This window comes from Neolamprologus multifasciatus, chromosome 6 (genome assembly GCF_963576455.1).
Source record: "Neolamprologus multifasciatus chromosome 6, fNeoMul1.2, whole genome shotgun sequence".
In the NCBI taxonomy this organism is placed as follows: Eukaryota; Metazoa; Chordata; class Actinopteri; order Cichliformes; family Cichlidae; genus Neolamprologus; species Neolamprologus multifasciatus.
This window is the reverse complement of record NC_140444.1, coordinates 35,133,411-35,158,032: the sequence shown is the minus strand read 5'-3', so window position 1 is coordinate 35,158,032 and position 24,622 is coordinate 35,133,411. Positions and strand designations below refer to the sequence as shown.

The window sequence follows — 24,622 nt, the reverse complement described above, 5'->3', positions numbered from 1 at the left end:
CTGAAACGACCCCATAACGAGTTTAGCAACAGCTTGTTACAGTTACGAACAGCTTTATTTACACAAATCTTGGATGGGTCTAGCATTATTCCCTCCTTCTCATAATACTCGTCTATGTACTTCTTCTGTTCGTCAGGTGTCTTCACGTGTTCAGGATACCTCGAGGCCTCCTGTTTGAGTTTTAGGAAGGCTTTCACATAGTCTTTAAACAATGTGTCGGTCTTATTGGGGAAATGCCACACCTCATCAATAGCAAGAACCTTGTATCCCTTCTCAACAGCTTTTTCAAGCTCAAATGAGACCCACGTGCCTTTCAACACCCGCTCACTGTCCCTGTGCCCACATGCAGTATGCTGGTTTTGGTCTTCAGCACACATGCTGCAGAGTGGAAACATCAGTTTTCCGTGGCACCTGTAGGGAAGGACGGGGTGAAAAAGACCCTTAGGGGGGAGCACTGTGCATTTAACAAAGCCGAAATAATTTTCTAGCTTGTCAAAGTTGGTGTAAATGACTTGAGGGTGTCCTACAGGATAGTCTTTTTTAGACTGCACTGTGGGATAGAGACTGGTGAAGTCGTAGTAAAATATTTTTTCATCACAACCAGTCTTGTGGTACAGCTTTAGAGCATTTGTGCGACCTCCAAAAAGGGCGTCTCGGGGATTCATGCGTTCTGGCTTTCTGTATGTGTGCATGAAAGCCACAACTGTAGGGTCTGTCTGCTTCAAGGCAGCCCATTCACATTCCCACATCACTATTACGCTCACACTGTGTTGTGATCTCAGTGCATCAACTTTGTCACAAAACATGCGATGCAGCAGTCCATAGGATGCTTTGCTGACAGGATTAACTTCACTCTCGGGGTAACATTTAACACAGCCGTGGTGAAAACATCCTGCAAATTCATAAGCTGTATTACTTGTGGGGTCAAAACCGTCCACAAAATACGGTCCAACCCTCTGTTCGCCTCCTCTGAGAGCATGTTTTACCACTTTGTTGGTGGTGTGGGACACGTATTGAAGCCATTCGATAGAGACGTTAGAAAACGTCTTATTCTGCTCAACATATGCCCCGTCATACGTGAGAGCGAGCGTGTCTCTAGGCAGAAACAGCGTTTTATACACACCCATACTAAATGCAGCCAAGGTGGTATACATGAATGGATCAACTTGTGTACAACCCAGTAACGTGTCACGATAAATGCTGCATGCTTTACGCAGGACATCAACATCGTTAACACAGTAACGCCTGAGTTCAGCCTGAAAATCAAAGGGATTCTGTGAGGCAACCTGGTACCATTCCATGAATCGCACCTTATCGCTTTCAGACATGTGCTCATAGCCGTAGAAGGAGGGGTCTGGGTACGGGCCCACATAATGCTCATTATCCCTCGTATTAAACCTGTGTGGGAAATGGCCCTTCTGCAGGTCTTGAAAACCTAAAGCAGAGGGTATTTTGGCAAGGCCCATGGGCAAAAAGCTGAACGAATCAATCCATCGCTGGTCATAGTCCCTGTCATACATCAAAATCACACGACTGCTGCTCATTATGACACTAGGTGTTATGCACTGTCTGACAAAGTACTCGAGGAGTATGTAGTTGTCAAAGCCAGATGCATTATGTGCTATGAACGTGTACCCACGAAACCTTGGGCGTCTGTAATGTTGCACAAACGCCTCCACACACTTTAATGTGTTAAATGTGAACTTATTGCCCTTCAGATCAGACGCACACACAAAGTTAGCCTCGTGTTTACCGTTGTGGTACCTAGTCTCGAAATCATATAAAATGTATTTATCGCTAGGCTTCTGTTTTTCAACAGGCTGTATGAAACACTGATGGTCGGAGTCTCCGGGTAATTTAGGCTCGCGGCAGTGCTCGCATCTAGGCTGGGCACATCTGTGTGGCGATTTCTTGGATTCTCTATATGTGGTGCCACAGTGCATGCAATGTTTCATATTATCACATGGGATCATGTTGTGTTCATGTCGGGTTTAAAATCATGTGGTAATGTTGATTATGGAGATACATCATCAACGTGTTTGTGTTTGGCTCTTCATGTGTGAAAAAACATTCCAGGCGTTTACGCCCTTCTGTGTGGTAATAGATTACAATCTTAATGTTGAAGTGCTTCTCAAATTTACTGACATCAGTGAATGATACTTGCTGTGTGTCGCATAGACCTACTTCAGCATGCATCCGTTTAGCTGTAGCGAGTTTTTCTAGCTCAGAGGCTGATGAGTTTAATGAATGTGCTATACATAGGGAGAAGCACAAATTGTTGTGTGTGTTGTTTGGTGTGTATAAATGTCTGCCTTTCTTTGAGAGAATCTCATCATAAGGGATTTGTGCCAGTCTTAAGCGAGCCCCACCACTACTGTTCTGAGCTACCGTGACAATAAACTCTAATTCATCATCACCGATAGATTCATCATTACTCTGCATAACTTGTGCAATTCGATCGAGAAACAGCTCCGGATCATACCGATCATCAGCGTTTAAAACAGCCTGAACATCTGAAGCCAGCGAGGGGCCACGCAGGACCACGTTTAGAACACTGCCCTGTTGAAATCCAGCCACAGCTCGGTCTACCACATTGGCTAAGCACTCGCGCAGGTACTTGTTCTGTCCTGATCATTAAGAGGAGGGGTACTGTGCTGCAGTCTGTGAAGATAGATATGTGTTAAAACATTTATACATGTACCCATTTCAAACAGAATAAGCGTGTCTCCCTCTCGATCTCTTTTTATCTAATTTATATATACCTATGCTTACCTTGTAGTGTGCGTTATTCCGGACGGCCCTGGTTCTCCACACATAAGGTTCTCTGGCGTGGCTGTGTATGTGTAAAACGGTCGGTTTTAGAACATTTGGAATTGTTTAAACCCATTTGCTGTTTTTTTTAAAATACACAATTATACACCCCGTTGTATACATACCTTTTGTAAGGATGGGCTCTGTGGTCACGGTGTCTGAATGTTTTCCTGCTCAGTTTGTTAACCCTGGAACAAATCAAAGAAAAACTCTGTTATTATATAATTTAAAACAATCGCAAGCTTAAAACATACATACGATTAAAAATCGCGTAATTCTGTACACACCTTGTGCCTGTTAGAGAAGTTGTTCCATCTGTAAAAGCTCCCGTTTCTAAAGAAAAGGGTCCTGTGCCGTTCTCCCGAACTCCTAAAAATTAAGCTTTTGTTTTAGGAAAAAGATAGTTTGAATATCCTATAATATGTTAACATAACACTTTTAAAAATACAATAATAGGTTTTGTTTTACTTACCGTTTAAGATGTCCATGTTATAAAGAACGATGTTAGTTTTGATGATCTCAAAGAAAATGGTGTTGTTGCGACAAATGCAGAGTTCACCCTGAGCCTAGCATGGCTCTCAATTAAATACCTTCTCCAGGAACAAAGCCAGTACATAGCTGTTTCACACCTTAAGGTTCACACTCCCTTGCTACTTCCCAGAGTCCTCCAAGAGACAAAAGACACCTGCTCTGGAGTTCCTGTTTCCCGCCAACACCTGCTGACGTCCTGTGTGTTTCCACACATGAACTAACATGCCCCCCGAGCACACCTGAACGCGCATGCGCACACGCACACGCACACATCCGGTCAAACCGGTTGTCAAACCGGTTTGGTTGGCCGCCATATTGGACTAGTGCCCCCTTATTACTACTGTTGTCCTGCTGGAAGGTGAACCTCCGCCCCAGTCTCAAGTCTTTTGCAGACTCCAAGAGGTTTTCTTCCAAGATTGCCCTGTATTTGGCTCCATCCATCTTCCCATCAACTCTGACCAGCTTCCCTGTTCCTGCTGAAGAGAAGCACCCCCAGAGCATGATGCTGCCACCACCATATTTGACAGTGGGGATGGTGTGTTCAGACTGATGTGCAGTGTTAGTTTTCCACCACACATAGCGTTTTGCATTTTGTCCAAAAAGTTTCATTTTGGTCTCATCTGACCAGAGCACCTTCTTCCACATGTTTGCTGTGTCCCCCACATGGCTTGTGGCAAACTGCAAACGGGACTTCTTATGGTTTTCTGTTAACAATGGCTTTCTTCTTGCCACTCTTCCATAAAGGCCAACTTTGTGCAGTGCACGACTAATAGTTGTCCTATGGACAGATTCCCCCACCTGAGCTGTAGATCTCTGCAGCTCGTCCAGAGTCACCATGGGCCTCTTGGCTGCATTTCTGATCAGCGCTCTCTTTGTTCGGCCTGTGAGTTTAGGTGGACGACCTTGTCTTGGTAGGTTTACAGTTGTGCCATACTCCTTCCATTTCTGAATGATCGCTTGAACAGTGCTCCGTGGGATGTTCAAGGCTTGGGAAATCTTTTTGTAGCCTAAGCCTCCTTTAAATTTCTCCATAACGTTATCCCTTCATGGTGTTGTTGCTCCCAATATTCTCTTAGACAACCTCTGAGGCTGTCACAGAGCAGCTGTATTTGTACTGACATTAGATTACACACAGGTGCTCTCTATTCAGTCATTAGCACTCATCAGGAAATGTCTATGGGCAACTGACTGCACTCAGACCAAAGGGGGCTGAATAATTACACACACCCCACTTTGCAGTTATTTATTTGTAAATTTATTTGTAAATGTTTGGAATCATGTATGATTTCCGTTCCACTTCTCACGTTTACACCACTTTGTGTTGGTCTTTCATGTGGAATTCCAATAAAATTGATTCATGTTTGTGGCTGTAATGTGACAAAATGTGGAAAAGTTCAAGGGGGCCGAATACTTTTGCAAGCCACTGTATATGAACACATGTAAGAAACATTACAAATGTCTACATCAAAATCTCAGTAAATAGTGATATAAAGTTTGATCCAATCATTTCCACTTTCAAAAGTGTGTTCATACAAATATTTGTGACATTTCTTTAAATAACAGACGACTTTATCCAACTGAGAACATCAACTGCAGCTTCTCATTATACACAAAGCAATTCTTCAAAGCAAAGCAGTTTCATTGAGTTTCCTCTAATATTGAAATCAAACAAGTTTTTGAAGAAAAACCTGCAGACAGTTTTAACTGTGCTGTGAAAGGATCAGAGCTTTTCCATTCTAACAGTGTGTGAGTTCACTTCTCTTACTCCTTTACTCCTCAATAAAGCTGATTTGTTTCGTTTTGGGAAGTTTACAATGTTTTCCTTTTAGAATATAAGCTATTAATATTTGAAAATTTGGTTCTAACTATATATTGTATATATTGTAATTATATGTTGTATGTTTCCTCCCCCAGATGCTCCAAAGCTTCCCTCTGTGTCAGTGAGTCCCTCTGCTGAGATAGTGGAGGGCAGTTCAGTCACTCTGACCTGTAGCAGTGATGCTAACCCAGCAGCTAGTTACACCTGGTACAAGGAGGATAAAGACTCACCTAAAACATCAGGACACAACTTCACCATCAGCAACATCAGACCTGAGCACAGTGGGAGTTATTACTGTGTGGCCCACAACAACAGAGGGACTCATAACTCCACCTTACAGCTGACTGTTGTCACAAGTAAATTTTACACTCTATAAAATAACAAATGTAAAGTAAATACAGTACACACATTTATACAGTAATTAGTTTGGATGCTGATTAAACATCGAAGAAAGAAAACAACAGTGTTTGATCTACAGCCATTGTTTTTACCTCAAAACAAAGCCATCGTTGTTTTCTTTCAGACAGCGTGTCTTCCAAAGCTCAGAGATGCAGAATATGAACTTTTAATATTTATTCAGATGTTTTCTGACTCTAAATTTTCTTTTGTCATTACTCAGGTTTTTCTAATACACATTTTAAACATGTTCGGCTATTTTTCAACTTCTGTGTGAACTTCAGTTTTCAACCGTTCTGCACTTTTGTTTTCAAGTGAAAAATTCTTTATTTTTCACTTAACATTCAGCAATTATTTCATTTCAGCTCAAAATATCAGTTATCAGCATTCACACTGCTGTTTCTTCAGAAAATGCATCTTCTAGTATATTAATATAATTGTTTTACTGTATACAATATTTAAAATAGTTATTTATTCATTAATTTTAAAGGAAAAACATTTGTATGAGTGGATTATGACAATAAATAACTAATAGCATCACCTGGCAAACAATCTAATCTTACTGCTGAGAAATCTCTGCCATGTATTTGTCTCTGTTTTAGGGAAATCCGAAATAATAATCAGGAATATCATCAGGCTGACTCTGGTGGTCCTGATCCTGATTCCTCTGCTTGTCTTGAGTCTGTTGACGAGGTAAAACAATAGAAACACTTTACCCCTCTTTTATTTTCCCATTAGACCCTTAGTTTGAAAGTTGAAAGTTCATAACATTTATACTAAAGTTGTTGTTTTATTATATCCAGGAGGAAGAAGCGCATCATCTTAAAAACTGAACCAAATGAACCTGTAGAGATGACTGAGGTTTGTTTATTTGCATTATTGGAGTTGGAGCAAGTGACACTCAGCAAATGACTTATTATGAAATACATGCACATGTTTTATGAGTGAAGCTGTTTCAGTCTGAGCGTTTCATCTCTCTTCATTAGGTATACTCTCATCCTGACTGAATCCTGATGAATCCTCAAAGGCTCTGACTGCAGCACAGACAGATGACAAGGAGGAGCAGGAACAGCTGGTGTAAAGTGCAGTCAGGTTACAGCAGGTGTTCAGTTCAAGTGTCACAAACAGCCCTTTTGTGTGTTAGACCACTAAAACTAAAACGTTTGCTTAATAAAACAAAGACTGCCACAATTTTAAATTTCTTCTTCTTCATGTATGAAACCTGCGCTGAGCAGCCTGTGGTGTTTTTCCACATTCAGCCAATCTAATGTCATTACAAAGAAATCTACTGAGCTTATACTCTAAATAAATATAAAAAATAAAATACAGAGACAGTACTGGGAGTTCTTTTTCTGTGCTTTGCTCCATAATCAAAATGATCAACAATTTCTATTAATTTACAGAAATGTTTTTGTGCCCACTATGAAAGACACATGTAAATCTACCATCATATTTTATTTATCTACTTGGCCTGACTGGATGAATTATTATTTTGGTTAAATCTAGACTATTTATGAGGCTGAAAATACTTATTATTTATTTTATGTTTCTTTGTGAGGCTCAAAATACTTTAAAGTTTGCCCATCATTACTGAACATGAGGTCTGCAGTTGGTGCAGTTCAGCTTAGAGTTTACACAGAATGGACAAACCTCACTGTGTTCATGTTGAACCATTTTTGCACTATTTTGATACCTACAGCTCCTAAATGGTCTGAGGCACAGTTTAATGTTGGCACTGCTAAAAGTAAACTTTCTACCAATTTCAATGGCAAAAATAAATATACTTTTCAAAAGTTTCAACACACTGTATGTCGTGTTTTGTGATCCACTGCTTCTTCCTAGTGATATTACATACAATGATTAGATTTATAACACTGCTGCATCAACTCCAAAATGATGTGTTTGCATTTATAGAGGTTTGAAACAATAGAAATAGATTAAAACAGACAGATTAAAAAGTGACACATTAAAAAAACATTGTTAATTTCAAATTTAGTTTCATTCATTTCATCATTAAATTGCACTCACACTACTACACTGGCATTTTAGGTTCAGGCCATTAGGTGGCACAGTGCACTTGTGGCAGGATAGTGCTACCATTTAAGCAAGCTAGAAGACTGGCATCCTTGCTGGTATCCAGTTAGGGAAGCAACACATTAGTAGAAGAATTCTGAGTAAAACCAAAGTTACTTTCCCTAGTAACTAGTTACTTTGAAAGTAATGAGTAACTTGAAAAAAACAAAACAAAACAGAGCGTATGACAAAATACTCTTGAGTCTGCCGGGAAGTGAAAATACAGGGTGTGAGCTGTGATTGAAATTCAAATTTCCAAAAACTTTATTTATTTAATACAATTTCGTTATACCTACTGAACTTAAGGGGGAGAGAAACAAAGTACCCACCCCCAAGGGCCTATATGTACATCTCTAATTTTGAGTGCCATGCTATTTGAGATAACAGTGTTGTTATTATATTTGAGGCTTTTGCTTTGCACTGAAGTAACAGTACCTTTATGGACATCTGAGTTCAGAGACGATTCACATTAGCAGTCACTGCATTGTTGCTCTTGCCCTTCATGCATTCATTAGATTGCAGGATGTTGTGTGTTTTCAGGTGGTTTAATACGTTTACTGTGTCCGAACAAACTCGATCGTGATCTGCTTCTAGAGACAAATTGTTTACCGTCTGCTGTGCCAGACATTTGAATTTTGCTTCGATGGTCTGTTATCTGTACAATACAATACAATACAATTTTATTTATATAGCACATTTAAAAAACCACAGGTATGCCAAAGTGCTTCACAGAACGAGTCGTTTATCATTTGGGAAATTTCAAGTTGTGCAGTGCAGGAAGCAGCTGTGACTAACACAGGCAAGCACGTCATCAGGTAGTGACATAGGGAGCACTTCATGTTTGCTTTGTGTTCTGTTGACAGACCCTGCATTTTCAGTATCGATCAATCCATAGTTTTCACGTGATGTGACAGCTACTGGGACATGCCCGCCCGTCCTTTCACTGTGCAGCCATTCTTTTAATCTTTTTCAGTTTAACTTGGCCTAAATGCTATCAAATGCATTAATCAATGTTAGAGCTGCTAGAACAGCGTAGAGTATGGCACCAACACGTAAGCACATCTCGCCTAACCCCACTTTACAGGTTCTGTGATTGAAATTCTCAATATGACTCAATATTGTCATGTTGACTGTTGGGATGCTGCAGCCTGGTCAGCTTGAGCGTTCCTCCATAAGCCGGGAGTTTCTCGTAAACACAAAGGTGAACATATTTGCCTCCTCCCACATAGACCTGCAAGGAAGTACAAGGAAACTTACAGGAGATGCTTAATGTGCACATAGAACTACTCCTGATCATTTTATCACAGCTGCGGTAATGTAAGCCACAGCTGTGGGCCAAACAACATGCTAACATGTGAAAAAGAGAATCTACGTCTTCATATATAGAGTGCACGATGTTTCTAGTGTTCACAAACACAACATTTGTTGAGCTCTGTTCATGGCTGAGACAGTTTATCAAGTAAATATCTGCTTATGCTTCTTTATTTAACCCATTGGGGGTGTTGTGTATTACAAGTCAACATCTGCAAGTACTGGAACTGCTTGTTTTGTGCATTAACACCAGGAGTGTGACGCGCACATGCATTCATTTAAGCAAAATTTGTGTGGAAACAATGATTGAAAGCATCAGAAGTGATGCTAGAAAACCTAAAACAGTTTAGGTTTTGTATGACACGCCATATAAATGACCACATAAACGCAGAGAGTAGAGGTACTATAAATGACACTATTCTTTATGAGATTGTGAGAAAATTTCTAATCCTTGGCATATGACTCTGTATGACACAGATTTTATTGTTTTTGATTCTAATTATAATTTTATACATTTTTATTTTGCGCTATTTGTTCTCATTTTATTATTATTTATTCTTATTTATTTATTTTGGGTAAATCTTTTTTTTTTTTTTTTTTACTTATTCATGTATCATTTTTGGCATGCCAAGTGTACAGCACTTTGTGTTCAGCTGTGTTTTTCTGAAAGTGCTATATAAATAAATTGCTTGCTTGCATGCTTAATACTTTGATTTAATTTTGGATGAATTGTTTTCCCAAACGCTGCCAAAAGCCAGGTTTTACTGATAAATCTTTGCTTGATGGGGGGACTTTAAATGTTTTCTTCTCTCTGCTCCTTTTCTTTTTATACTGACCTTATTTATTTTATCTGGCAGTCAAGTCAGGTGTGCATGCTGTTTGTGAGGCAAAGCAGAGGGAAAGGAGGGATTATAAATGCACAAGGGGCTGATTAGACCATGAGACACAGGAGGGCGCAAAAGTAAAGATGAAAGCCAAACTAAACCAAACCAAACTTTGTCCACCACTTGGTGAGTAGTTGGCATCCTACATGCAAACTGCAGGTGACCATGGCAATCTGATTGCAACCAAAGTAATCACAATCAGTGTTGGTCCAGTTACTTGAAAAAAGGAATCAGTAACTAATTACTGTTTACTTATTTCCCCCCAAAAGTAATCCTGTTACTTTACTGATTACTTATTTTCAAAAGTAATTAGTTTTTTAGTTACTTTTAAAAAACATGATTTACAACCTGAATAGGTAATAAAGCAATAGATCTTTCAGCCCAATTCTACTTTTTCTGCATAATCCACCATATAAAATGTAATCAAATGAAAAAGTCTCTTTTTAAAACTAGTTTTATTAGTTTTAATCTTTTAACTTTATGCATCAAGCAAAAATTAAATCATATGCAACATTGTCTGACTGGAAGAAATTTGTTTAACATTTAAACCTGTTTTCTGCACATTCCAGCACATAAAATTAAATAGTTTTTTGTGTTTACACTCACTCTTTCAAATAGATGCAAGTAAAACACAGCAGAAAAAAAATCAAATCAAATCAAAGACTCAGTGGTCCTGTTGCTCTATTTTCCCCTGCTTAGCAGGAGTTAGGCAGGCAGAGGTTTGTCCTGGTGCAGGTGTGCCACATGTCAGTGGAAGAATCTTGGAGTTTCTCTGTGAATTTCGCATTCCCGTGGCAGCGTACTCGGTGCTTGCTCGGTAGTTTAGGGGGTTTTTCGCTGTAAAAAGAAGTTTTCTTCCCATGCAGTGTACAGCGGACACTAATGTTTTTGTCACTTTTTATGGAATCAAACTCGAAGTAAGGTCAGTACTTCCACGCTTTAAACGCTGCACAGTCGTTCTCTCTCCCGCACTCGTTATATTATCCATTTTTGATCTGCACACAGCTGTTGCCACGAACGACGCTTACATCATTGTCACGAGACACTCTCGCAAACGAAATCACGGTTTAGTAACGTAGTAACGCAGTAACACAGCGTGCTAACGGGAAAGTAACAGTAATCTAATTACCTTTTTTGCAATAGTAATCCCTTATTTTACTCGTTACTTGAAAAAAGTAATCGGATTATGCATTATTGCCCATCTCTGGTCCACATACAGAAAGTGTCATAGAAAGATTTAAGGTATCATGCCACATTTGACCTCTGACCTCTTGTTCATTATTTTATTATTATTAAATTAAGAGTCAAAGTGAAAGACAAATTTGAAACTTTGTTACTTACTACCGTTGTTTGGAATAGATAGGAATATAGAGAATTATATATTTTTATTTAAAGACAGCGTTGTCAAGAGAAAGAGAATGACCTGCCTAGTTAATAGGAAATATACTTTACTATGATATATAATAAGCTCAAGTTATTCATGTACTTTATTATTAAACATTTCAACAATGACATGAATGTTACACATGTAGTATATCTGCATATCTGTGTAAATCAAAAAGAATTATGTCAAGTATAGTAAAGTGGGTTTCATCAGGACAAAATAAAAGCCCTTGCACTTGTTTTTATTTCAATACAAATTTCTTAAAGAAGGACAAAAAAAAGGAAATAAATAAATACAAAATATCACACTATTGCCCTTTAATTAGTTTTAAAAACCTGACATCTTTGCAGACCACAACTAGAAAGATAAGCACATCGGATTCAGATTTGATTTAAACTCACATCAGTCAGTCTCTAGAAGTCTAAAAAGTCTGTTTCTACCATTAAACATCCAATATACTCAACTTCCCAGAAAGTTTTGACTTCACGTGTGAAAATAGGAACGATTTTTTGTTTTGTACCACGAGATCAGCTCAGATATTAACCTGCATAGCATTCAGCCCATGTTTAAACAAAATGTGGTATTTTCTGCTATTTCCTGTCAGACAAATGGAAATGAAAATGTAATTTGCTTTAATATGATGGAACTAAAAAAGCTTGATTTTCATCACTGACTGAGAATTTTGGATCTGTCTCCCAGCCTGGCTGGTTGCGATGATGATTACGATGATGTATAAACCTTCAGCTGAGGAATAGATGCCAAAAGCCAAGAAGACCATAGAATTGTGCTCATTTAGCTGTCAGTAGACGACATGAAGAGAGCTGATACTGAGATGTCTTTATTTCCTTGATGCCTTGTTGGCATGTTGAGTTATTGCCTTCCCCGTGTAATGTTTGCAAGTTTTAATTTTGACTTTGTGAAATTCCCTCATCTCTGTGGTGAGAAATAACTTTGCTATTGCAGAGCTAAATTATTCAACAAGTTAATAGCTTCACAGCGAGGTCACCTGAGACACGAGAAATCCATTTTCATGTTATTTAATGTACCTCGGTACAATGACAGTCCTGTAATGAAGTGCCTAATTTAAAATGTAACATCACCTATTGGTGAAACGAGCTTAGATTATAGGACTCACATGTTTTCATTTGTAGTCTTTAAAACCTGTCTCTACCCATCTAGTATTAAATCTTTCTGGGATACAAGTTAAGTATGTATATTATGCACACACACAAACACACATGCAGCTATTACACATTTCTTGTTTTTATACCTAAGATGAATTATTGTTGAATGAAGACATTTTTCAAACACATGTAAAATGTGGCCAATTGTATTTATTGGGTAAAGGAAAATGTAGAAGGGGGAAAGAGGTAAAAAAAAAAAAGGGGGGGGGATAGAAAACCCCAACAATCCCCTCTGAGCAAGCACCAGGCGACAGTGGATAGGAAAAACTCCTTTAAAGTGAAAGAAACCTAAAGGAGAAACCTATGGCAGAACCAGGCTCAGGAGGGGGCAGTCAACTGCCGGGACTGGTCGGGGGGTGAGGGTGAAAAAAGAAAAGGAGGGAGGGGAAGGGGAAGGGGGAAAATTAAGTTGGAATAAAGGTGGAGGAAGACAAGGTTACATCAGGTGAGAAGCAGCAGTGTCCCTCCTCCAGAACCAGAAGAAGCGTTTTTTCTTCTTTTTAAGATATTCTTCGACGAGCACCTTTTTCTCAATGATGAGGGTTTTCAGCTCATCCATTGTTTCTGTGTTTTCTTTCTCAAGTTTGTTGCATCTTTTCACCATGTCTTCTAATTGTTCTTGTTTTTCTTCAAGCTTGTCTTTCAGTTCTTTAACTGTTGCCTCCTCTATTCGCTTTGCCTTGTGCACATCTGTATTTCTCTGTTCTACTTTCTTGTGCATGTCTTCCAACTGCTGGTTTCTCTTCTGGATTTCCTGAAGTCTACACTGCAGGTCTTTATGTGTTTTCTGTTGTTCTTGCTTTTGCACCTGGATTTCAGTGTTTTTGCACTTCAAGTTCTTTGAAAGTTCCTCAAGTTCGGTATTTTTTCTCAGCATTTCATTGATGCTACTCTGCATCGCTGAGCATTGTTTTTCCATTTCTTTCTTTTCTCCGTCCAGTACAGTTGTTTTGTACCTCGTTTCATTATACAATTCTTGGAGTTCTTGAATTTTCCTCTGGAGAATAAGTTTTTCTTCTTCCTGTTGCATTTCCCGTTGCTCTCTCTCTTGAATGAACTCTTTATTTCCATGCACTTTTTTATCAAGCCTGATTTGGAGCCCTCTGTGTTTTTCCTCCATCTCTTCAAGCTTGGAGTCCATTTCTTTCTGTTTCGTTTCCAGTTGCTTCTTGTCTTGAAGCAACTGTTGATTTTTGTGCAGAGTTTTATCATACTTCACCTGCAGCGCTTTGTATTTTTCCTCCACGCCTTGGAGTTTGCTCTGCATGTCTCTCTGCTCTGTGGGCTGTTGTTTCTTGTCTTGGAGGATCTCTTTATTTCTCTCCAGAGCTTCATCAAGAATTACTTGCAAGCCTTCGTTGTGTTTCTCGATGTTCCTCAGCTTGCAATCCATTTCTTCCTGTTGTATTTTCTGTTGGTCTTTCTCGTCAAGCAACTCTTTATTTTTGAGCAGTGTTTCCTCAAGAGTTATTTGGAGCATTTTCAATTTTTCCTCCAAGACTTCAACCTTGGAGTCCGTTCCTTTCTCGAGCATTTCCCGTTGCTCTCTCTCTTGAATGAACTCTTTATTTCTGTGCACTTTTTTATCAAGCCTGATTTGGAGCCCTCTGTGTTTTTCCTCCATCTCTTCAAGCTTGGAGTCCATTTCTTTCTGTTTCGTTTCCAGTTGCTTCTTGTCTTGAAGCAACTGTTGATTTTTGTGCAGAGTTTTGTCATGCTTCACCTGCAGCGCTTTGTATTTTTCCTCCATGCCTTGGAGTTTGCTCTGCATGTCTCTCTGCTCTGTGGGCTGTTGTTTCTTGTCTTGGAGGATCTCTTTATTTCTCTCCAGAGCTTCATCAAGAATTACTTGCAAGCCTTCGTTGTGTTTCTCGATGTTCCTCAGCTTGCAATCCATTTCTTCCTGTTGTATTTTCTGTTGGTCTTTCTCGCGAAGCAACTCTTTATTTTTGAGCAGTGTTTCCTCAAGAGTTATTTGGAGCATTTTCAATTTTTCCTCCAAGACTTCAACCTTGGAGTCCGTTCCTTTCTCGAGCATTTCCCGTTGCTCTCTCAGTTGCTTCTTGTCTTGAAGCAACTGTTGATTTTTGTGCAGAGTTTTATCATACTTCACCTGCAGCGCTTTGTATTTTTCCTCCATGCCTTGGAGTTTCCTCTGCAGGTCTCTCTGCTCTGTGGGCTGTTGTTTCTTGTCTTGGTGGATTTCCTTAAGTTTTCCTAGAGCTTCGTCAAGCTTTTCTTGGAGCTCTTGATTCTTCTTGAGCATTGTATCCCCTTTAATGCTCTCTTTTTTCTCCTTTTGGAGCAGATCTTTAATTTTTTCCAAAGCTTCATCAAGCTTTTCTTGGAGCTCCTGATTCTTCTTATCTTGGAGAGCCCATTGTTTCTCCTCAATAATACCCTCTTTTTCTTGAAGCTGGTAGGATAATTTTTCTAATTCAGCGCTCTTTCTCTCATTTTCTTCCGTCAGGATCTTAATCTTCTCTCTGTTCATGAGATTTTCATTTTGCATTTCTTCCAATCGCTGTTCCTCTAATTCTACCTGTTCGTCCCAAGGAAGAGAGCTGATATAAGGGTCTAGGGACTCATACCACGGAATAGAGCTGGGGTCAACTTCTTGTCTTTCTTGATCTTTCTGAGACATGTTGGAGTCTGTATACCGTGACTACAAAAAGGATCCAAATGTTTCAAAATGTTTTACTGGCGAACGTTTGAATGCTGCTAACATAAGTGCTGCAAATAACGGACTAAAAGTTGTACATCCTCACCCCTATTTAAGGATTCATGACGATCAAAGCTTCAAAGGATCAAAGCTTTAGAGGATTGTGACATCAGAATTCCATAAGTCACATGACATTTTTGAATGAGGTCATATTTTTGTTTGAATCTTTTTAAATAACATCAACATTCCGTAAGCCAATGAGGTTCTGAATGAGGATAATGTTTTTGCCTGGAAAATTACCAATGAAGTTTCAATCCCTGTTACTTTTGTAAAAAAAAAATAAAAAATAAAAAATAAAAAAAGTGTTATTGCAATAACATACAAAGTGAGTAAAGAAAGTAAGTAAAAGGTAAAAGTACAGTTTTATTTATATAGTACGGTGGCCCTGAGAGGCCAAACGGACTGCAACTTCAGAAAACACTTGCAAAAAGAAAAATGCTGCAAAAAGAAAAACACTTGCAAAAAGAAAAATGCTGCAAAAAGAAAAATGCTGCAAAAAGAAAAACACTTGCAAAAACAAAAATGCTGCAAAAAGAAAAATGCTGCAAAGAGAAAAACACTTGCAAAAAGAAAAATGCTGCAAGAAGAAAAACACTTGCAAAAAGAAAAATGCTGCAAAAAGAAAAATGCTGCAAAAAGAAAAACACTTGCAAAAAGAAAAACGCTGCAAAAAGAAAAATGCTGCAAAAAGAAAAACACTTGCAAAAAGAAAAATGCTGCAAAAAGAAAAACACTTGCAAAAAGAAAAACGCTGCAAAAAGAAAAACACTTGCAAAAAGAAAAATGCTGCAAAAAGAAAAACACTTGCAAAAAGAAAAATGCTGCAAAAAGAAAAGCGCTGCAAAAGCACACACAACACAACGGAAATAGGAAAAAACACAACGGAAAAAACACATGTGTCCACTGTACCATCTGGGAACTCTTCTTGTTTAGCACTCATAATAACACTAAATCCTCCTGTTTGTAGCAGTGTATACACCTGAGACTGTCACCTGTCTGTCTGTCCTGCACTCTCTCTCTGTTTCTTTCTCTCTGATTGTGTAATAAAAGTATGAACATGTGTTTATAAGTTACACTTGTGTTTGAATCCTGCAGCTTATCACACATTTGATTCCCATGTGTGACGACTGCAAGTGTCCAGAGTGAGGACAGACTGAGGGACCCACTGCTGCACATCATCTGTGAGGCTTTGCACCCCCAATGATCCACCAGGACAAACTCAGCAGTGTGTGAGGAAGAGGAGGAGGAAGAGCCAGCAGCAGCTGACAGATGGAGAGAATAGACAGACTGTTCCCTGTTTGTGAAGGACTGCTAGAAAAGTTTAACATAACTAATTGTCTGTCCTGAATCACTCTTATTAGGTAATGTTCAAATAATTGTATCATCCCAGTGTTTTCAGTGTGGGAGAAAGTACTCAGGGCCTTCAAGTTACACACTATGAAAGGCAGCAACAAGTTTAATGTTCAGAAACCTAAAGTATGTATCAGCAGCAGAATGGAGCTAAAAATAAATGTTTGTTTCAGTTCTATGAAGCTTTGAGTATTTTGGATCAGTAGCACTGCTGTGTTTGTTGCATCATATTGCTGTAATTGTTTATATGCTTTATATATTCTGAGGTAAGTTGATCTATAGTGTTACATCATATTCTATAAGGATGTTATGTGTTTGTAGACTTTCTGCTCAGTTTGACCCATTTAACAGAAGTCAGCCTGTTTAAGGCTCTGATATCTATTCTGTATGACTTAAAGCAGTTATGACATGGTCTGATTTTCTCACCCAATAAAGGAATATTTCATATATCAGTCTACTCTTCATTCTATCAGAAACAGTTATCACAGCTCGTACATTTGCTTCTTCCACACATATATGTAAGCATTGAGCCAAATTTAGTAATGCCAACATATTAAAAGAACAATATTTGTCTCTTATATATAATACATCTATAGATACACTGTCAAAGATACTTGAGTGTCTTTAAGTGAAGATTTAAGGTGATAGGAAATATAAATAAATGCAACTTGAATCTTTACTGAAGCTCAGTATTTGACACAGAGTTCACTCACATGTGCTGTACCAGTGTACCTGCACATGTGATGTGACAATAGAAGTGATTTGATTTGAGAGTTCAAACTCACTGCTGTAATAACTAATAATGATTAATATAATAACTATAATATTGGCCATCTCATATTTACACTGACTTTAGTCTCATGAACAACATTAACTATTTGTTATTTACTAGCTAATCTTAAATGACTGTTCAGTACAGATATGAAGCCCAACAATCATGTTTTACAGTCCTGTGGTCTCAGCCTCAGATACTTATTAAATCACACAAAGCTCATGTAGAAACAAACAAACGAACAAATTATGTTCTCCTTCATTTCTGTCAACCACGCGTTTCCAGCTATCATGGTTGCTAGGCAACCTGGGCAGCGCGACGGAGGCTAGACCGTCTCATTTCACAAGCCTCACACTTCCGGCCTTAGCGGTCTTTGAGTGCGCGGCCCTTGAGGACCGTTGAGGCTGCAGACCCTGAATTGGGACACAGCCAGTCTCTGGTGTTCTGTTTGTGTCTCTCCCTCTTCACTCCCCCCCACCATGGTGGCATCTGGTTCCTAGTTCCCGCCTTGTTCTCCACACCCACTCATCACTCACCTGCTGCTCATCATCTATGATTGTTCCTGCCAGTACTTAAGGCCTTGGTGGAGTGCTGTTCTTTGCTGGATTGTTGTATTTACCCCCATTAATGTATGTTGAGATAATGCTGTAGCCACCAGGACTGTACTGTGTTTCACAAATACTAAACCGTGGCTCAGTCCTGACATCAAGGCTGCACTTAGGTGAAAAAGGAGAGTCTGTATTTATATAGCAGATTTAAAACAACAACCGTTGACAAAGCTGCTGTTCAATTAAGATAAAAGAAATAAATACATCGGGAGACATGATAAGAGTTAAGAAAAAGAATCATAAAATTAGAAGATTTGAGTGAGAAATAAGATAAATAAAAGTGATACAAGCTCATTCTGATTTAAAAGCCAAGGAATAAAACGTGGGTTTTCAGACGGGTTTTAAAAGTGTCCAATGTTGGGGAAGTCCTGATGTGAAGGGAGCTTAGGAGCAGTTACAGCAAAGGCAGCATTAATCTGTTTATCAAACATTAGATTAGAGTCAAAAAACACTCCTAGGTTCCTTGCAAAGGTTTTTTTATTATTATTATTATGAATTCCTAAAGGGCCAAAGTCACAGCGATCACAGGGACCAAACACAATCACCTCTGTTTTCTGTTCATTTAGGTTAAGGAAGTTTAAAGCCATCCATGCCATCCTTAACATCCTCCAAACAATCTAGCGAACCCTTCAGAGGACTCACAGATTTACGTTTCAGTGGCAGGTAAATCTGTGAGTCGTCTGCATAGCAATGGAATGAGATCCCATGTTTTTTAAAAGTTGAACCCATAGGGAGCATATAAATAGAAAAGAGAACTGGACCAAGATTGGACTCTTTGAGGACCCCACAAGAAAGTGAGGCTTTTGAGGACGATGAATTCCCCAATCTAACAGAAAAACTTTGGTTGGACAGGTAAGATTTAAACCACTCCAAAGCAGCCTTTGATTCTGACACAGTGCTCAAGCCGAGAGATAAGAATCCCATGATCTACGGTATCCAGTGGCGTTCCTAGCCTGTTTGGCGCCCTGGGCAAACACTCATACATAGTAAGCAAACGGCTACCAAACAGCCATCATAATTCATCATACAATGAGAACAGGACAAATCAACAATTAACAATTACTAATTAATATTAAAATCTGTAACATAATGTATTGTTTGGAGTTTAGTTTGTTACTGTTGCTATTTTTACCATTTCTTCTTGGAGCAACTGTTACGCACATAATTTCCTCAGGGATTAATAAAGTATTCTGATTCTGATTGTTTCAGGATGACCTGCCATTATCCAGTGACACATCTGCTTACGTGTATCCTTTGCTCGTTTCTCCTCCTCTTCTTTTCTCATTTTTATAAACTGAGCACCTGATGGCTTTGACCTTTTCTTGTATCTTCCATTGGTTTTAATTTTGCACTCCAGTATGAACACAAATCCCCCAACACAAAGATCACCACAACATAACCTAACAGACCTATACACCTTATTTCACAGATTCGATTTGTCTAGGGTTTATTTCTGGGATTTCACACAACCCAGGATTCAAAACATGAATACATAATGAGCTTGGATTTACAACATTATAAATGAAATGCGCTCTATTTGGAAGCAGCAGGCCCCCCCCCCCCCCTTTCGACGGCTTGTGTGTGAGACTTTAAATCATCAAACTGTAAATTTTAAATTGTTATTGATCCCTTTACCCCGAGTCCTAAAGTGTATATTTATTTTCTTACTCTTCTTATATATATTGTTTGTTTACTTGCACTGCTGTAACTGGAGCCTTGTCGTCTCGTCTCTCTATATACTGGACTGTAAGTAGCGAAGATGACAATAAAGTTTACTTTGACTTCAGCAGCAAGCAGGCGCACCGAGGGCTCTCGCGCTCACTTTTCATGTATAGAATTTCAAAAAAAACATCTGTATTATAATGTCTGGTGTTTTCGTGTTTGTTGGTTTGTTTTTATTTTGTTTTGTTTTGCGAGTTGGTTATTAGATGCTGCTCCAGCTGGTCAGAGAATCCCCCGCCGCCCCGCCCTCTCCTCTCTGCGCCAAGCAGCAGGCGCACCTCGCAAATGAAGGGCGACCTTACTCTCAGCAAATGGGCGATAGAAAACCGATCGGTGCCTATGCCATTGCCATATGCCATGCGCTGGCTGACATGCAGCATGAGTACGAGCATTTTTTTTTTTTTTTTTGCCGATGCCTGTGATGCCGCCCCCCACCACGATGCCACCCCGGGCAACCGCCCGTGTCGCCCGTATCAAAAACCGCTACTGACGGTATCAAATGCAGCACTGAGGTCTAACAGTATTAAAATGGCAAAATCTTCCAAGTCAGTAAAAGTTAAAAGGTCATTAAAAACTTTTACAAGAGCAGTTTCAGTGTTGTGGTGTGTTTTAAAACCAGACTGAAAATCTTCACTAATGCCATTTTTATCTAGAAAGGTCTGGAGCTGAAGAAGGACAACTTTCTTTAGGAATGTCTGGACTGACAACCAAACATACCAAGCTTCTGTGTTTGAGCCAGAGACTGCACTTGTGGGTGAACAATACAAACATTTTATATTTCTTATATCAGTAATGTAACTTTCAACAAAACGTTCTGGGAAGCTTAAACTTAGTTTCAGAATAATTAAATCTGAGACTTTGTTTTATTGAAAAGGTTAATAAAGTTTTAAATTGTATCACAAATAAAAGAAATTATTAAATAACACCAGCTACAATATTGGTAACATATGTGTGTTGTTCAGCAGAACTTTTGTCCAGGCTTTTGTTTATATGCTCAGTTGAAAACCACTTTAACATAATTTTCAGCATAATTACTATTTTTTGTGACTACTCAGTACTTCAGTATAATTTATTGAATTATTTAGTAACAAATGTGAAGTAAAAAGTTTTGATCACAAATGTGATTTTTCCAAAACGAATCTTGCTTAATAGTTCTGAACTGTTACTGTAAAGTTTATAATAAAGTCATAATAACCTGATATTTAGAATCTCCATATATCATTTCCTTTATGCTTATATGTTGTCAAACAATGGCAGTAAGAAACATAGTGTTAAAATAGCTCTATATAGAATTATCTCTTTAACCTTAAGATTCATCTTGAGAAGAGGTCAAAGGTCAGTTATCGTTATGGGGTCTTGCTATATGTTATGACACAAACATAGCACAGTTGTAAGTATCATAGTTTCTAGGCTCTAAGGCTTTTTGTCAGTTTAATAGTGAGCTTTACAAGATTGATTTTCGTGCCAAAGGCTGGCACAGAACTAAGTTCGCTTATGACCACTAGAGCTGGAAACAACCTCAAGCAATCCTAAGGCTAATCAGCACGGCTAGCATTTTAAAAACATTTGTTAAATGTTGTCATTGCTAACATATACCTGTTTAACAGCATGGTGAGTAGCGAGAACGCTAAGTTATTGTTAGCTTTGAAAAGAAAAATGTCAAAATGTAACATTAGCATGAGCTACATGCTAATGTTATTCACTTAAGCAAACATCTCAGTATGATTGAGATTGATTTGATTTGCTGCTTTCTAATATCTGTGTTTATTTCTGGATATACCTATACCTGCGGTTAGTATACATGCTACTTAAAGGCTGACAGAGGCAGTAAGTGTAAAAGACCATAAATTAACTGTAAATTACGTTGCGTGAGCTCCATTTATATAGGTATATCACGTGCACACGCATGTTGGCAACCGTAACCATGGCCTGCGGAGGGTATATAAATGCTGCACAATGTTCCATTCGTCCCTTTACACTTGCTATTGGACTTGTTTTGACCTGCTCCAACCTCAGCCTGTGGAAAGTTAAGTTTTCGGAAAATATTTTACTGAAAGCGGATTTTACTTGCTAGCAACAACAAGTACTTCATCTTTGGATTGTTTGTACCTGTTTTTCATACAGCAAAGCCTGAAGATGGCTCGTCGTGGACTCGACAGTCCCCTGGACTTCGCTGCAGGTACTTTTAACATTTCTTCAGTTATTTTAAGAGCCACTAAATGACTGTAATAATTTAATAAGTTCCAGTGTGAATATCAAGTTTTAATGTTATCAAAATATGCTTATTCCAAGATTTTTCCCGTAAACTGTTTGTATGCTTTAAATTTTCCGGGAGAGGTGTAGAAATTATTAACGACTGGTGTATGAATTTGAAACAAAAGGTGTTACTTTGATTTAAAGGCTTCAAATTTGACACTTTTTTAATGATTTGGTTAAAAATAGCTTAATGGGCTACAATTTGTAAAATGCCCCAAAAGCAGTCTCTGTGGTAACAGCATCTTCAGCATGTCATGACGTCAGAACACACAGGTGTAAACACACCAGATCCCGGTCCCCTCCTAACATCCTGTTCTTCTCGGATCAAAGGCTTTATTGAAATAAACTATAACTTTTTCCCTGCTACAAAACATGATAATAAAAAATAACAAAAATAAAATAATATAATAAAGAATATGAAAACAGTAATCATAGTACAGTAGTAATAATTGTATCCTTATGTTATGCTAATACTATATCTTATTATATAGCAGTTAATGATGTGAACTTAGTTGACTTAGCTGTTTGTTGCTTGCATGAACAAGTAGAAGTGTCATTCAGTCTGACATAAATGTATCCTAAAATGCTTTTCTCTCATCATCTGCTCAAACTAACAGATGTAGCTCTGTTCCTTTAGCACTTGATGTTTATTACATTCTTAATGTTATTTTGAACTTGTTTCCTCACAGGTCGTCTCGACTACGTGGTTGAGCGTCCCGCAGAAGAAGGCCTTCCTGAGGTCATCAGGATCCTGGATGACTCTGACACCCAGCATGTCAGTGAAGGTGAGTATGGTGAGTATATCCTTCTCTCATCCTCCCCCTCTTCTCATGAAGCACAGGATCCTGATGACAGTGAAGAGGAAGGTGAGTACCCTCCCTACCTGCCTGAGGACGTCGATGAGGTGAGTGAAGACACTGACAATTCCTCTGACTGGAACAACTCAGAAGAGTGGGCCGATTGGCCTAGTGACGACTCGGGGTATGACACCATGGATGAGAGAGATGATTCCCCTCTCATCCAGGAGCTCCCTCCAGAGCCGTTTTGGCACGATTGGCGACATCCTATTGCTCCAGGTGCTGCCCCGTTCGCCATGCCGCCTTTCGGCCAGGCCAACGCCCCACTCTTCCCAGTTGGTGATCTGTCAGCTTCTCCTCCTTCCTCTGCTCCTCCCTCAGCTCCTTCCTCTCCTGCTCCCTCAGCTCCTTCCTCTCCTGCTCCCTCAGCTCCTTCCCCTCCTGCTCCCTCAGCTCCTTCCTCTGCTCCTCCCTCAGCTCCTTCCTCTCCTGCTCCCTCAGCTCCTTCCTCTGCTGCTCCTTCTTCCGCTACTCTCTCAGCTTCTCCTTCATCCTCAGCTCTCACCTCCTCAGCAAAGAGAAGTAGAGAAGACATCTGCACTGAAGAGGTAAGTGCAAAGAGGTGCAAGGTAAGTGATGACACGTTCTGTTGCCCTTCGACATCCTCAGGTTCTTTTGGAGTCAGACGCTTCTGGGAAAGGCCTTTTGACCTTTCACTTGATGACAGTGACTCTGACTAGGTAATGTTAGAACTTGTTTTTAAACTTTAAATGTTTAGGTTTGCTTTGCGTCTTGCAGTGTTTGTAAGACACTATTTAAATGACTAACATATTTTTTCTCAAGCTCTAGCTCACCATGCAGGACAAAGGTAAGTCCGTACTTAATGTCAACACAAATAAGTAGAAAATGTTTAAAAATGATGTCGTGAACTGACTGTAGTCTCTTGTTTTTACATAAGGTATAGCCTGTGGCTAAGGGATCAGAGGTAAGGTAAAAACACATAACAGAAGAAAAGTAAACTGAACAACTCGGTGATCTGTGAATTCATGTTTTTCTCTTTGTCTTTTTGTCTTCAGGTGCTTTACACTTGTCCTCTCCCAGCATTCAGCACTTCAGACACTCAACGTCCAAGACGGAGCTAACACAGAGAGATGCTCCACCCAGAAGACAGCCTTACCCCAACCCGATGAGAAGGATGGATGACCAAATGACAAACTGGAGAGTGGTGCTGTGTTCCAGCTATGTAAGTTATCACCTCACATTGGCTACAAACTGTCTTGAAGACTAAATCCTTCCAATAGCTGGTGTAAATCATCGTCCTACAGTACTGTAGGTTTAAGTTTATTTATAGTTATTGTGTATATGTTGAGTTTAAAATTGCATTTTAACAACATGCTGCAGCTGCCAACAATGGAAATGCTGTATTGTGTTAAAATGACGTCTTTCTCGTGTTATTGCTTTGCAGGGCAGCTGAGAGTGGACAGAGCTGCAGAGAGGACCAAAGATCCACTCTCAGCACTTCATACCTGACTGGCCACAGCACCACCCCTCTTCACCCAGGGTGAGGAGGGTCCTGACCCCGCCTGCACAGAGGGAGTTGTGAACATGCACTTCTGTGTCGGTGGGTTTAGGAGCCTCCTCACACTCACACGGATGAAGACTGTCACTGGAAGACGTCTCCATTGCATCAGCAGGAAGCATTTGTATAATATTACAGTTTGTGATGTTTTATACATGTTTTTATTGCTTCACTTCAAACTAGGAGATATAAAATAAACCAGTTTTCATAATATTTTCTGTGTATTTAGTTGTTTTCTTAATAAGTTATTTGGAACATCATTGCAACCTGTCAGCTTTTTATTGAGGATTTAGAAAGTTGCTGGTGGCCCGAGTGTGTACAGTGGGGTGTTGTTTTTGTCACATGGTGAAAGTGACCTCATGGGGAGCAAAAAGAACAACTGAACAATTTGGGGATTCACAGACTTTGGTAATCATTAAAAGA

General features: G+C 39.2%; 3 protein-coding genes across 5 annotated transcripts; 2 read left to right on the top strand and 1 right to left on the bottom strand.

The window, feature by feature from the left end:
- Nucleotides 1-5,032: 5,032 nt before the first annotated feature.
- Nucleotides 5,033-7,010, top strand: LOC146517509 (B-cell receptor CD22-like). The gene is made up of 4 exons (XM_085164395.1): nucleotides 5,033-5,517; nucleotides 6,160-6,250; nucleotides 6,361-6,418; nucleotides 6,544-7,010. Exons 1-4 carry the CDS (start codon nucleotides 5,241-5,243, stop codon nucleotides 6,562-6,564), a joined length of 447 nt encoding a protein of 148 aa, XP_085020521.1. The 5' UTR covers nucleotides 5,033-5,240; the 3' UTR covers nucleotides 6,565-7,010.
- A 4,923-nt stretch (nucleotides 7,011-11,933) lies between these two features.
- LOC146517508 (uncharacterized) lies at nucleotides 11,934-15,391 on the bottom strand. The gene has a single exon (XM_085164343.1). It carries the CDS (start codon nucleotides 15,035-15,037, stop codon nucleotides 12,830-12,832), a length of 2,208 nt encoding a protein of 735 aa, XP_085020469.1. The 5' UTR covers nucleotides 15,038-15,391; the 3' UTR covers nucleotides 11,934-12,829.
- A 5,487-nt stretch (nucleotides 15,392-20,878) lies between these two features.
- On the top strand, nucleotides 20,879-24,605 carry LOC146517507 (uncharacterized). 3 transcript variants are annotated; one of them, XM_085164376.1, is made up of 6 exons: nucleotides 20,879-21,178; nucleotides 21,692-21,746; nucleotides 22,513-23,488; nucleotides 23,579-23,605; nucleotides 23,697-23,863; nucleotides 24,086-24,605. In XM_085164376.1, exons 1-3 carry the CDS (start codon nucleotides 21,176-21,178, stop codon nucleotides 23,358-23,360), a joined length of 906 nt encoding a protein of 301 aa, XP_085020502.1. In that variant the 5' UTR covers nucleotides 20,879-21,175; the 3' UTR covers nucleotides 23,361-23,488; nucleotides 23,579-23,605; nucleotides 23,697-23,863; nucleotides 24,086-24,605. The 3 variants fall into 3 exon arrangements, with proteins under 3 accessions (XP_085020502.1, XP_085020501.1, XP_085020503.1); XM_085164375.1 differs by having other exon boundaries at nucleotides 22,513-23,605; XM_085164377.1 differs by having other exon boundaries at nucleotides 20,896-20,957; nucleotides 22,513-23,605.
- The last annotated feature ends 17 nt before the right edge of the window (nucleotides 24,606-24,622 follow it).